Below are 14,992 nucleotides of genomic sequence, written 5' to 3'. Positions count from 1 at the left end.
CTGGAAGTCTGGTCCGGCCCAAGCTGCCAGATCCGTTCCCATAGCCGACGTCCGAGGTGATATCTCAGCTCCTTGGCTGCCATTTCGTTACCGTTAGAAGACACAAAATGCTGGAGTAACTCAGCAGGACAGGCAGCATTTCTGGAGAAAAGGAATGGGTGATGTTTTGGGACTTCTCAGATGCCATGACCTGTGTTGGCCCAGCAAAATCCAGGAAGACTGGACCCAAGGATGCTGGTCCTGTAGTTGTCTTGTATATTTCTGTGGTTTCTTTAGTTAGATGTGGCCCTTGTGGCTATTGGTAGAACTCTGCATTGCATTTATTGTGGTTCAGTACTTTTTCATAAATATTATTTTTATCAGCTTGGGGTTCCCTTAGTCATAGTCATACTGCACAGAAACTGACCAACCCACCCATGCCGACCAAGATGACACATCTAAGCTTGTCCCATTTAACCATATTTGGCCCATATCCCTCTAAATATTTCCTATCTATATACCTGTCTAAATGTCTTTAAAATGTCAATATTGAGGTAGATATTGTATCTACCTCAACTACTTAAACTTCATCCTTTGTGTGAAAAAGTTGTGCCTTGCGTTCCAATTAAATCTTTCCCCTCTCACCTTAAATTTATGCCCTCTATTTCTTGATTTCCCTACCCTGGAAAAATACAGTAGATTCACCCTATCTATTCCCCTTATGATTTCATACACTTCACCTCTCAACTTTCTGCACTTCAAGGAATAAAGTCCTGCCTGCACAACCTCTCCCAATAACTCAGTCCTGGCAACACCCTCTTAAATCTTCTCTACACTCTTTTCAGCTTAATGACATGTTTCCTGTAGCATGGGTGATGAAAACTGTACGCAATACTCCATGTGTGGCCTCAGCAATGACTGGTACAACTGTAATATAACATATTCAATTCCCTGACTGATGAAAGCCAGTGTGGTAAAAACCTTCTTCACCACCCAATCCACCTGTGATGCCACGTTCAGGAAACTATGTAATCCTAGATCCCTCTGCTCCACAATACTCCCCAGGGGCACGACCATTCACTGCCCCTGGGGAGGTCCTGCCCTTGTGAAGATATATTAACTTGATGGTTTTTTACTTATCATTTTACACATATTAGGATAAATAACAATATAATGTGTTTTTACTGTCATGAGCTGTTGGTCAAAATGCTGCAGTCATAAAGCTACTGCACAGTTTTATAGTTCATTGACTGTACTGGCAGTGTAATTAGCAAACAGTGAAACAAAAACAGGATCTCAGTCGTCTACAGCCTTTCGGCTAGTTTCTACCAGCAGCTGTGTGGAAACTATTTGATTCCATAATACTTAATTTACATTTAAGGTTTTCAAACATTTAGTCATATATGTTTATTATTGCTGTTTTAAAGACGATAATCTGGTCGTTCATTTTGTCGACTTACACTGTAAATTCCCTTCCCCTTTCACAGACATAGCTACCTTCCTGTACCTCACCCAAATGTCTGTTGTTCATGTGTGATTTTCTTGTTCTTCATATAATACAGCATTTCTTCAACATATACATTTCTTTTAACTTCAGATATTGCAGTCAAGTGTTGTCTAAAGAAGTTGATACTTATGTGACGGATTTGCTGAAGGAGCTTGTCCGTTTCCAAGATCGGTTATACCAAAAAGATCCTGTTAAAGCTAAAAAGAAGCGTAGGATTGTCATGGGACTGAGAGAAGTTTTGAAACATCTAAAGCTGAAAAAGCTGAAGTGTGTTATCATCTCTCCAAACTGTGAAAGAATTCAGTCCAAAGGTATGTTATTTGTAACTGAAGGTTAAGAAAATATTTTAGTTGCACAATGTCCAGATATGCTTTGTCTTTTTGGATACGCATGGTAATATTACAGCCTACAGTATTTCAGTTGAATAGTCTTTGTACAATGTACAAAGGAATAATAGCGTAATTTGTATTCTGGTTAAATGCGTGTTACAATAACACTTATAAAATTAACATTATTCTTGCTTTCTTTCACTGGCGTAATATTACACTGGTGAGAGTAGAACAGAGTACTGGTATATTTAATCTAGAACAATAGAACATAACATTCGGTCATTCTAGTCCTGTTGCGTTACCACTTGATTGTAGACTAAAAACCTAACAATTCTTGCAATCCAGCTTGAGCCTCGGCACCATTACCAACCTCCGAACCCAAACATGGCCTGCTTGATGCTAATCTCTGTTGGGTGTATTTGCAATGTATTTTTTTTTTTTTAATTTCAAAATAGACTTTATTCAATTGATAAATATATACAATTCATGAACCATTCGAACAAAAAATTCATCTGACATTTTCGGAAACTGTACATATTTTTTTTTTCAGTACAATATTTTTACATTTGTCAAATTCCACCAAAACTGTCCCCCACCCGTGCCACTCTGTGGCCCCTGTTCAAGTAATAAATATATACAATGTGTGCACAGTTCGAAAATTCCATCCGACATTTTTGTAGGCTATAGAGATTGTTCAATACAGTTTATGATTTTTAAATGCCACAAAAATGTCCCCCACCCGTGCCACTCATGTGGCCCCCTGGTGTGGGATACCTTCCCTTAATTTGAGGGGCGTCTCCACCATACCGTGGCCCCCATGTCCAGCAGCGGAAGGACCTAGAGATCATAAAGCACATGGCATTGGGGGTTCAGTATTAATGTGGATAGAGAACTGGCTGGCAAACAGGAAGCAAAGAGTAGGAGTAAACGGGTCCTTTTCACAATGGCAGGCAGTGACTAGTGGGGTACCGCAAGGCTCACTGCTGGGACCCCAGCTATTTACAATATATATTAATGATCTGGATGAGGGAATTGAAGGCAATATCTCCAAGTTTGCGGATGACACTAAGCTGGGGGGCAGTCTTAGCTGTGAGGAGGATGCTAGGAGACTGCAAGGTGACTTGGATAGGCTGGGTGAGTGGGCAAATGTTTGGCAGATGCAGTAGAATGTGGATAAATGTGAGGTTATCCATTTTGGTGGCAAAAACAGGAAAGCAGACTATTATCTCAATGGTGGCCGACTAGGAAAAAGGAGATGCAGCGAGACCTGGGTGTCATGGTACACCAGTCATTGAAAGTGGGCATGCAGGTGCAGCAGGCAGTAAAGAAAGCGAATGGTATGTTAGCTTTCATAGCAAAAGGATTTGAGTATAGGAGCAGGGAGGTTCTACTGCAGTTGTACAGGGTCTTGGTGAGACCACACCTGGAGTATTGCGTACAGTTTTGGTCTCCAAATCTGAGGAAGGACATTATTGCCATAGAGGTAGTGCAGAGAAGGTTCACCAGACTGATTCCTGGGATGTCAGGACTGTCTTATGAAGAAAGACTGGATAGACTTGGTTTATACTCTCTAGAATTTAGGAGATTGAGAGGGGATCTTATAGAAACTTACAAAATTCTTAAGGGGTTGGACAGGCTAGATGCAGTAAGATTGCTCCCGATGTTGGGGAAGTCCAGGACAAGGGGTCACAGCTTAAGGATAAGGGGGAAATCCTTTAAAACCGAGATGAGAAGAACTTTTTTCACACAGAGAGTGGTGAATCTCTGGAACTCTCTGCCACAGAGGGTAGTTGAGGCCAGTTCATTGGCTATATTTAAGAGGGAGTTAGATGTGGCCCTTGTGGCTAAGGGGATCAGAGGGTATGGAGAGAAGGCAGGTACGGGATACTGAGTTGGATGATCAGCCATGATCATATTGAATGGCGGTGCAGGCTCGAAGGGCCGAATGGCCTACTCCTGCACCTAATTTCTATGTTTCTATGACCCTAGACTGTGGCCCTCCCCCACCGAGCCTTAGCGTTGGCTGCACCAAGCTTCAGCGAGTCCCTTAGCACGTACTCCTGCAGCCTGCAGTGGGCCAGTCGGCAACATTCCCTGACAGACATCTCGCTCTGCTGGGTGGTGAGCAACGCTCGGGCAGACCAAAGAGCGTCTTTCACTGAGTTGATGACCCTCCAGCAGCACTCGATGTCAGCCTCTGAATGTGTCCCTGGGAACAGTCCGTAAATCACAGAGTCCTCTGTGACGGAGCTGTTCGGGATAAATCGTTCCAGGGACCCTTGCATACTTCTCCAGACTCTTTTTGCAAATCCACACTCTGCAAAGAGGTGGGCAACCGTCTCCTCTCCATAGCAGCCGTCCCGAGGGCAGCGTGCGCTGGTAGTGAGGTTCCGATGGTGCAGGAAGGATCTAACTGGGAGGGCTCCCCTCACCGCCAGCCAAGCCAGGTCTTGGTGCTTGTTGGTCAGTTCTGGCGATGAGGCATTTTGCCAGACAAGCTGGGCAGTCTGCTCTGGGAACCACGCCACCGGATCCATCGAGTCCTTTCCCTGCAGTGCCTGCAGGACATTCCGTGCTGACCACTGCCCGATGGACTTGTGGTCAAAGGTGTTGGTCCGGAAGAACCTTTCCACAGACGACAGATGGGGTGGCAATGTCCAGCTGACTGGCACATTGCGTGGCATCTGCGCCAGGCCCATCCTTCGCAACACCGGGGACAGGTAGAACCTCAGCAGGTAGTGACACTTGGTGCCCACGTGCCTTGGCTCTACACTCCGCCTGATGCAGCCACACACAAAGGTGTATTTGCTATGTATGTGTGTGTATAAATTAATCACAACGTGACAAGAGGGATGACCTTAGATGTTTATAAAATCAAGAGGGGCATAGATGATCCTAAACCTTTACCCCAGGATAGGGGAGCCTTAAACATAAGTTTAAAGGGGGGAAATTAAAAGTGAACCCAGAGCAACTTGTTTTCGCACAGCGGTGGTGGGTTAATGGGAAAGATACCAGAAGGAATGGTAGTGCAAGGTACTATATTTAAAAGATAGATTCATAGATGAAATGTTTAGAGGGATTATGGGACTTGTGCATGTGGGCAGCATCGAGTTGGGCTGTAGGGCCATTTCCCTGCTGCTTAATTCTATAAAAACAAGCCAAGTGACGGGGCAGTCAGAATGCAAGAACAAATTTAGAAGGGTGTAGAATGTTTTTATTTTTTTTTAAATGGTGAAAGATTCATTTGTGAACACCTAAGCATTCTGCTGAAAGTTAACAAAAATTGCTATGGGGTGAGCACATGAAAGTGCTCTGTTAAAAAAGATCGGCCATGATTTTATCGAACGATGAAGTACAGATGAGGAACTGAATGAACTATTCCTGTTCTAATGTGTGTGTGTATAAATAAGAGAAGCCAGTTTTTTTCTTGTTCAACATGCACTTACAGAATCTACAGAACAGAACGAGCAGAGGGGGAGGGTTATAGCGAGGACTCATTAAGTAGTGAAGAAATTAGTTTTCCTCCTATGGCATGTTGGATATAGTTCTACATGGGCAAACGCCTGTAAGGTCCAAGTGGATATCAGGTAAAGATGCACCTAGAGTTAAATGTTTTCCTGCATTTTGTGAATTATAGATGTTAGATTCTTTAAGCCTGACTTTTAAAGAAAATGATCTCTAACACTGGCAGTGTCTAACAATTATTGTTTTGTTAAGGTGGCCTGGATGAAGCGTTGCATACGATAATTGAAGTTGCCCGTGAACAGGAGATTCCATTTGTATTTGCTCTCAATCGCAGAGCTCTTGGCCGCTGTGTGAACAAAGCGGTTCCTGTCAGCGTGGTTGGAATCTTCAGCTATGATGGCGCTGAGGTTAGTCAGAACCAAAGATCATAGTGTCAGAACTAGTGATCTGCAAATTCAGGACCCGCCCCAGAAGGTAGATATTCACACAAGGTCTTGAAGATCATGTTTATAACTTCTAGATTTCTGCTGCTCTTCAAAAGCATTAAAAGTTGAATTCTGCAAATGATTGTTTGTGGAGGTATGTGAAAAAGCTAAGTATAGGAAGTCTTGAATACAGTAAAACCCCAATAATGTGGTATGCTCAGTTCATTGGCAGTTTTTTCAGACTATTAGATATTACTCATTACCTCACACTTTTATTTTACTTTTTAAAGATACATTGCGCACTACTTTGCACAATGCATTTTTCAGTGAGCCCACTGACTTTCAGCTTCTCTAAAGTTGAAGCGTACATGTTTTTTGTACTTCAATTCCTGGTTCTGGCCACACACCTACATGCATTGTGGGCCTTGACTGTTGCCATGCACATTCTGATAGAAACCACAGATTCAGTCATGTATTAAATTTGTGGATTTAGTGTACAAATGTGCAAGCCAGATGCTCAACCATCGGAACCACCTGGCAGAAGACTATCCTCACTCTAGCTTGACGAACACATTTTACATTAGCTAGAATGCAGTGTTGCTGATATACCACATCAGATTGACTTTGCATATCTATTTAAATGCATACATTTAAAATATTTATCCTTAATTAATTGTCGTGATCTCACTAACTTAAAATGCAAAACAAATATTTTATGATTATCTTGAAATTAAATAAGAATGTGACTATTCAGTTGCTGATACCCAAAATAACTTCAGTCGTGCATTTACACTAAACAGGATTAATATTGTAAATTAACATACTTGTACATTTCACTTACAGACCCAGTTTCATCAAATGGTTGAACTCACTGAGGAAGCTAGGAAAGCATATCAAGAGATGTTGAACGCTCTCGAGCTAGAGTTAAGGGAAGATAATGCAAATTCAATGGAACCAGTGTGCAATATTTCAGAGGAAAGTACCTTTGCACATGATATCATGACCTCTCAAGCTTTTAGTGAACCCACCGAGCCAGAATATGGTGAGTATCAAATAACGTGCAGGCATATAAATCCACATTTCTACAATCATGTTTATTGATTTTAAGGTTCTCTTGAAAAACATTTAGTTAAAATGTAATCATTTGTGAAGAAAACTAGTTGAAAACCTAAATTATCAACCTGAGGGGGGGAGGGTGTAACAATAGCTTTGCGTCAAATAAATCAAATGTGGACAATCACTGGTAGAATCAGAATAGGACAGCATAAAAAATATATCTTTTTTTTGGCCCACCTCGTCCATGCAAACTGGGATTCCTTCATTAGGCCTGTATCCTTCCATGTCTTTCTTGTACATTCCAAAATGTACATTTTCAAGTGCATTTCCAAATGCCTTTTAAACACAGTAATTGTGTCTACCTGTGCCACCTTCCCCTGGCAGCTCATTCATTGAAGCTTCATTATGACTGTCAGATTCCATTTTAGTGTAGTAATCTTACCTTTGTTTCTACACCAACCGCAAACTTGTATCATGTGGTCATAAAAGCGGTTTGTATGATGGACTTTCTTAGTGAAAGTCAGTTAAATTGCTTCCGCATAACTTGTATTTACCCAATTAAATGGCGTATTTCTTGCTAATACACTATCCACAAATACTAAAACAATTCAGATATGGGCTAATAGTGGAAGGTATATTTAATGTGAACAGTACCATCATTGCAACACCCATACATAAATAATCTGCCAACCAATGCTGAGTTTAGTTCTGCCAGAATTTATCTTCTCCAAGCCTCCTCAGAACCTTAGTCCAAATATGATAAAAGAGCTCAATATCAGAAGTAAAGTGTAAATGGCTTCCCTTGTGGTAGTGATATTGAGGCAGCATTTGACCAAGTGTTATATAAAAAAATCTCTAATTAAATTGAAGTGCAAACCCTTCTGGTGGCTGGATTCTGACCAAGGTCTTTGTAATTGTTGGAGGCCAGTCATTCAGTCCTTGGCCATCACAGCATGTTTCCTGGGCAATATTGGAGGCTAAACCATCTTTGATTGAGTCATCAGTGACTTCAAAGGTTCAAAGGTTATTTTATTAGTCGCATACACCTAGGTGTAGTGAAATTCTTCTTGCCATGCAGCACATAAAGAAAGAATACAGATATAACAATAATAAAGAAATTTAAACATAAAAACATCCCCTCACAATGGTTCCCATTATGAGGGAAGGCACTATGTCCAGTCCCCATCCCCAGTTCACCCATAGTCGGGCCTATTGAGGCCTCCACGGAGGCCCAATGTTCAAGGCCGTTCGCGCCGGGTGATGGTGCTCCGGCATCGGGAGAATCCTCACAGCGGCATGGGACACTTGGAACGGCCGCTTCCGTACTGGAGGCCGTGGCTTCCGAAGCCAACAAGGCCGCGCCGGATGGAGTTCCACCACTGGTGATCTCGCTGAGAGATCCCAGGCTCCCAATATTAAAGTCAGCGCCGCCGCCCGCGGCTGGCCGCTCCACAGTCCCGCATCTCCGCGATGTTTTTATCGGCGGTCTCAGATCACCGGAGTTCCAGCGCGGCGACCCGGGCAAGGCATCGCCCGCTCCGCGATAGCACTCCAGCGCTGTGCCGCCGCCGAAGCCGAGGTTCTGGGCAGTCCCCGACAGGAAACGCCGCTCCAGGCCCGCTGGTAGGCCGCGAGGACGGGTCGATGGTGCAGCCCGGAGAAAAGCTGCATCTCCGACCAGGTAGGGACCCTAGAAAGCAGTTTCCACCCTCCCCCCACATAAAAAAGGCTAGAACTCCAGAACAAAAAACTCAACTAACTAAAAATTAAAAAAAGAGAGAAAAACGGACAGCTGCAGGCTGGGCAGCCATACCACACAGGACGGCGCCCCCCTAGAATGTTTCCCTCATCATAAAGGTTACAATACGATACAACTTTTTTATCCCAGGAGGGAAATTTAGAGGTGAAGGTATTTGCTTATGATTGTATAAGAAAGAACTGCAGATGCTGGAAAAATCGAAGAGGGACAAAAATGCTCGAGAAACTCAGTGGGTGAGGCAGCATCTATGGAGAGAAGGAATAGGCGACGTTTCGGGTCGAGACCCTTGTTCAGACTGATGTCGGGGGGGGAAATTTAGAGGTGAAGGTATTTGCTTATGATTGTATAAGAAAGAACTGCAGATGCTGGAAAAATCGAAGAGGGACAAAAATGCTCGAGAAACTCAGTGGGTGAGGCAGCATCTATGGAGAGAAGGAATAGGCGACGTTTCGGGTCGAGACCCTTGTTCAGACTGATGTCGGGGGGGGGGGGGGGGGGGAGACAGGGTTGTGGGTGAGCTGGGAAGGGGGAGGGAAAGGAGGGAGAAAGCAAGGACTATCTGAAATTAGAGAAGTCAATGTTTATACCGTTGTGTAAACTACCCAAGCGAAATATGAGGTTCTGTTCCTCCAATTTGTAGTCGGCGATCGCTTCGCTTAACACCTCCGCTCAGTTCGCACTGACCAACTTGATCTCCCGGTGGCTCAGCACTTCATCTCCCCCTCTCATTTTGAATCTGACCTTTCTGTCCTGGGCCTCCTCCATTCCCAGAGTGAGGCCCAGCGCAAATTGTAGGAACAACACCTCATATTTCTCTTGGGTAGTTTATACCCCAGCGGTATGAACATTGACTTCTCTAGTCTTTGCTTTCTCCCTCCTTCCCTTCCCAGCTCTCCCACAAGCCTACTGTCTCCGCCTCTTTCTTTCTACTCCTCCACCCCCCGACATCAGTCTGAAGAAGGGTCTCGACCCAAAATGTTGCCTATTCCTTCTCTCCATAGTTGCTGCCTCACCTGCTGAGTTTCTCCAGCATTTTTGTATACCTGTTGATGATTGTAAATATTTTAGTTCCACTTCCAGCACTTCCAATAATGTAGCAACATCTTTACATGATTGAAACAGAGGCAGAAGGAACAATTATTAATTCAAGTTACAGATCAACCACTTTCATTCTCCATTTCAAATAAGACACTATGCCCTAATATTCCCTTTCTTCCACTTTCTTGCCTTGTTCGACATGCACTGTTTCAACTTTTGCTAACCTGACTTCAAAACACTTCCAGTCTCTCACATTCATTTGATTTAAAGCAAGTCCTTTTTCATTACCACAATGAGCAAACAAACCTTTTCACACTAAAATGACTGTTACTCAAGGGGTTAAATTGGGTTTAATTACAAACCCAAAATGTAGTATTTTAAAATCTTATAGCTTGCACCAGCTATCATTTAGTAAATGAAGATTTAAAAAAAAATTATTGGTGCCATTTGCAACGATGAAATCATATTAAGCAGTCAGAAAGCCTGATCAAAGGAGAAGTAACTAGCAACATTTGAATTTATTGGAATATCTGATAATTTGCCATTTCACTTTTTATGCAAATTGCAATTACTTTGGGGAGTGAGGTTACCAGTGGCTGTGATTTGATGTATAATGGAATGAATTTACTCGTCTAACTCTCCTTCCTGCAGTTAATACATGGAGGCATTTGCTAAAGAGACAGTGTAATCCCAACCTATCAGACACTGAAAACACTCGAACCACAGAGGCTTTGCACAGCGACTCAGAAGAAGAAACTGGTGATTCTGTGCAAGATTATCCAAAGTCCATTCTTGATTTTGAATGTCAAACAGCAATAAGATGAATAAATGAATGTGGTTTGTGATGGCACGATATAATGTTTCCACAGCTCTCAATCCGAAGGAAAGTTCGGAAAGTGTAGGAAATGTTGATTAAAATATGCAGCAAGTGAAATGGCCTACCATAAATGTCACTTCAATAAAAACAGTTGTAGATTCCCTTCATAGCCAAGTGGGGTTAAACCTGAATTAAGTGTCTCATAATTGAAACATTTGATAGCCAATTAATAATATTAATTGATCCATGATAAACAGGCAAACTTAAAGTCCAAGTAAGCCACATTCAGCATGATGAATAGCTAGAAATAAGTATTACCCAGTGATTACCTCAGAATGAGGTTGGCTGTAGTGGTGACATTTTGCTCCTCTGCAACTACTATAGTCAACTTTAAAATAGTCACAGAAACCAATATTATGTAGCAGAAGGTATGTTTTATTTGCATCCTTTTGAAATTCCTGCCTTAACAGTCCATTCTGGTTTATTCTGGTGCAAAGCCCATCCTGAAACTGGAAAATTAGAAATGGTTTGGTCGTTTGAAATTGCAGTGTCCTAGATATCACTATTGTGAAACCGTTTATGTAATTAGACTCGCAGATACATTTATACGTCTAATGAAATAGTTACATTCATTGCAAAACATGGTAATAATCTAATTGTTACTAGCTACATTTACTTCACACATTGGAGCACACCATTATAGACACAATGACCACCTCAATTCCATCAGGACATATTTCCACAAGTGCCTGCTCAGGGTAAGAACAACATACCAAATGTCTTGTGCTGCATTTCATTAATTTTAACAACTCTTCTACTTTGCGTGAAATTCTAAGCAATTTCCCCCAAAATCATTAATTTTGCGAATGTTCAAATGTGTATTTACCTATGTTGAATCTCGGTCCTAAGCTACAAACTACACTACTGATTATACAACAGCAATTGCAGATGCTGGTTTACAAAATAAGACACAGAGTGCTGGAGTAACTCTGGGTCGGGTAGCATCTCTGGTGGTCATGATTGAGGACATTCTTGATCCGGACTGAAGAAGGGTTCTGACTTGGTGTTATCTATTCGTCTTCCATTGAGGTTGCCTGACCCGCTGAGTTATTTCAGCAGTCTTTCTTGCACTACTGATCAATTAAATGTGCATTTCAAATGTACTTAAATGAATATTACAATTTGTGATGGCAGTGAGCTACATGGCCAGAAAAATACTAAGTAAAATAATAAGCAGCCCTTCTGAATAATTTGAACTGCAAGAAACATACCAAAACCTTTTCATTGTGTGTTCCATTTATCAATGTTTTGTGTTCATATGATTGATTTTCTAACAATGCCTCGAATGAAGTTGATTCAATTGAATATCCTTTTTGTAAGAGGGCGATAGCCTGCTCTGATTCGAGTTGCACCAATGGTTTGAAGCACCACAAGTATTTTTAGAGCAGTTAATAAAACATCATACACTATAAAATACCAGTTGAACACATCTTTCTACTCAATAATTAATTGCTACATTAATGCGCATTTGCCACATTACTTTGCTAAATAGCAGCCCCAATTCATGTAGAATCATGAGTAAAAAATAGCTAAGTGTTAAAAGAAAGCAAACTGCTACAAATCAGCTTTAATAGCAGATGAAAACTTGCTGCAGTCAAGGACACAGGTTTTTAGTCAGTGAGCTTTTCATGGTCAAAACAAACATATTTAAATACTAGTTCCGATTACACTGACAGCTATGTAATTTATTGTCCATTTGCAACTATGGGCAGAATGCTTTTTGCCAAAATAAATGCAAAATTTCTTTTTACAGATTTAAAGCAAAGGCACACATTTAAGTAAACCTCAAGCCGTACTCAAATTTTGGATTTTTGCCTTATCTGCAATTGGCAATAAACAGTGAAACTTATGTGGGAGTTTAGTAATATTTAAAATAAAACAGTAAGTACTAAAAACATTCAGCAGGTCATAGTTTTTGCAGCACTTGTGTTTTTATTTTTGATCAGTAATATTTATTGCGTAATACATTACTACTGATTTCTGACCTAACTAAATTCCAATTTATATGATAATCTGTAATACAAGATTCTATGGTGAGAAATAAATGCTACTTATGCTTACTACATAAAATAAGTTAGAAAGAGTATCATTAAACTGTTATGAACAGTGTGTAAAACTTGTTTCACACATTGGGGTGTGCATGGATATACGAATGTTGTGAATTCTTCCGAGGCAATGGGTGCCACAAGTTTAATCCATCTGGACACATTTATCACTGATAAAATTAACCTCTTCCATGTTTACCATCCTTGCTTTGTGGAGGATCTAGGAGATTAAACTGATCTCCATATGCATCAAACAGTACCATAAACAAACTAATTTTATAATCAATATTAGGTATGAAAGAGACAGATTCACTGCAGGTTGCATGTCGACTTACTCAAGATAAACCGACTGCTGTAGCGGAGGTTGATGAATTGTATAAAAAAAAAATGAAATTGAGCTAAAGAAGAATGCAAAATTAGCGATGTATGCAAAATATAAGAACCATTCATACAACTTTACTATACTATCCTCAGCTTATAAATAATCCTCATTTGTTTGTCTTATTTTGTGGAAGCTGCTTGTATTAGAAATCTAAACAGAAATGTTCTGATGGTCAGGTCAGCATTTTGATGTCATGGGTTTGGAAGTTATAATGGGGTCTTGGTTATCAAAACATTTTGTTGTTCCCCCTATTCTATCTGCTTCACTTTTCTGCAAATTTTTCATCATTAAAAAAAAATTACGACTGTTCCTCTTTCAGGTTATCTATGTACAAAAAAGTTAAATTCAAGAGGTCAATATTTAAAGTTCTGGAAAACAAGAAAGACACAGATTCAGTTCGCTTTTAATGAAAGTCTTACTCAGAGCAGTATATTTGTTGGCGAAGGTTAGTGAAAATGGTGCATCTGAATGTGCGTTGGTAAAGGCAAGAAATGTGGCAGGAGTGAGTTGGGTTTGTTTTTAAAAGTCCTCTCCAATATTTTCCAGTGATATTTTATCTTTTGCTGGACTACAGTGTAACTCATTAAACAGCTGTTATGTATAATTTTAATTTAAAGTACTGCCTAATTAATCTACAATGTTTTCAAAATTTGACAGTTTCATGCTATTTTCAGGTTATTTTCTTTAAAACACCTAAATTGTTTTGACATGTTTAATAAGAACCTAAACTTTATTTTAAATGGATTAGATTGTGGGACAGTCCCATAATGTATTTGTTAAGTTAGAAAGTGAATTCAGTTATACTTTTATAACTGGCACATAGAAGGATAATGCCTGTACTGTCGTGAGTATTATTGCTCTCCCATAGTCAGTGCACATTGGGCAGAGGTTGAGGTTATTACCCAATCTCCTGCAAAAGTATCAAACCAAAGAAACATTTGCCGTAAATGTTTTGGTTCTCATCTTTATCTTTCCTTCTTTGGCTGCAAGCATACAAAAAAAAATGCTGAACACAACAGCTGCATAGAGTACAAGCTAGCCATGGTATACTGAGAGCTAATCAAGACAGTTGCAGTTTCTCCATGCCACTCATGTCCAAACATTTTTTAATTGGTCCAAGTCCAAGGGTTGTAATGAAGCTTGGGACTATTCCAAGTTTGCAAAATCAGTGCTCGCTTATTCTTTATGCAAACACAATATTGGTAAAGCAGCTGCAAACAGATAGCTGAAAAATAATACTTATGAATGTTTTGCTCCTATGATTTTATTGTTGTAAAATAAAATGAATCTACGAAGGCCCCCAAAAGATCTGCTTTTCTTTTAAAGGAGAGTACTATTATACTCTCTGTCTTTGTCTTAAGGCCAATAAAAGCTGTGATGCAATAAGAGGTGATTGTGGGAGTACTGGGCACTGCCTAATGCTCTGTAGTTCTGCTGGTTTGATTTGGGAAAGCAATCAATATTTAAATATTGTACAACTGTGACTATTTAAAGATATGTTTGTGCTGTAAATAATTAAATTTTATGCTATTGAGCATAGGCTGATTGCCTTTCCATAAAATAGACAAATGTCTACAATTTTTTTGGGGAGGTTTCTTTGAAGGACTAATTTAGTTCTATAATACTTTATGAAAGCTAGTTTGATATACATGATTGTTAAATTCTTATTCTATAGATTTATATTGAGTGAATTAAACTCAAATGTTGCTGCTTTTGAATATTTTTGAAAAATAAAAATTTTGATTAAAGGGAAGTAGCGAGTGATTTTTTTTTTCCGGCCCTGGCTGTCAAAACTCACCTTCCCGGTGATGTCTTTCTGGAACTAAAACTTGTGTGCATCTGAAAAACGGAGGTATTGCTGACCAAAGTTGTTTCACTATTATCTGCTTGTTGATTTTGGTGGTGTCAGGAAAAGGAAGAAGTGGTTGCATCTGTTTCATAATAAACCCATTGTGGTGCTCGGACATGGTGGTCTTGTCCCATTGCTGATACTCTCATCTAGAAGTCTGGCAGGTAGGTGCCAACCAGTACACCAACCAAGAGTGTTCTCCGTCATCATTCTGTCTATATCCTGCCTAAGACAGATGTCAAGTTTGCCCTTGGGAATTGAGCCCCATTATCAACAGGCAT

General features: G+C 40.4%; 1 protein-coding gene across 1 annotated transcript in view; it reads left to right on the top strand.

Annotated features, from left to right (window-relative positions):
• The window catches only part of LOC129695695 (selenocysteine insertion sequence-binding protein 2-like), a 70,645-nt gene extending 56,030 nt beyond the window's left edge, over nucleotides 1-14,615 (top strand). The window contains exons 15-18 of the mRNA XM_055632881.1: nucleotides 1,577-1,797; nucleotides 5,533-5,687; nucleotides 6,549-6,747; nucleotides 10,210-14,615. Of these exons, the coding sequence (XP_055488856.1) occupies nucleotides 1,577-1,797; nucleotides 5,533-5,687; nucleotides 6,549-6,747; nucleotides 10,210-10,382 (748 nt within the window). The 3' untranslated portion in view covers nucleotides 10,383-14,615. The remainder of the gene's footprint in view (nucleotides 1-1,576; nucleotides 1,798-5,532; nucleotides 5,688-6,548; nucleotides 6,748-10,209) is intronic.
• Nucleotides 14,616-14,992: the final 377 nt, after the last annotated feature.

This window comes from Leucoraja erinacea, chromosome 3, assembly GCF_028641065.1.
Source record: "Leucoraja erinacea ecotype New England chromosome 3, Leri_hhj_1, whole genome shotgun sequence".
NCBI lineage: Eukaryota > Metazoa > Chordata > Chondrichthyes > Rajiformes > Rajidae > Leucoraja > Leucoraja erinaceus.
This window is presented reverse-complemented; position numbering and strand designations above follow the sequence as displayed.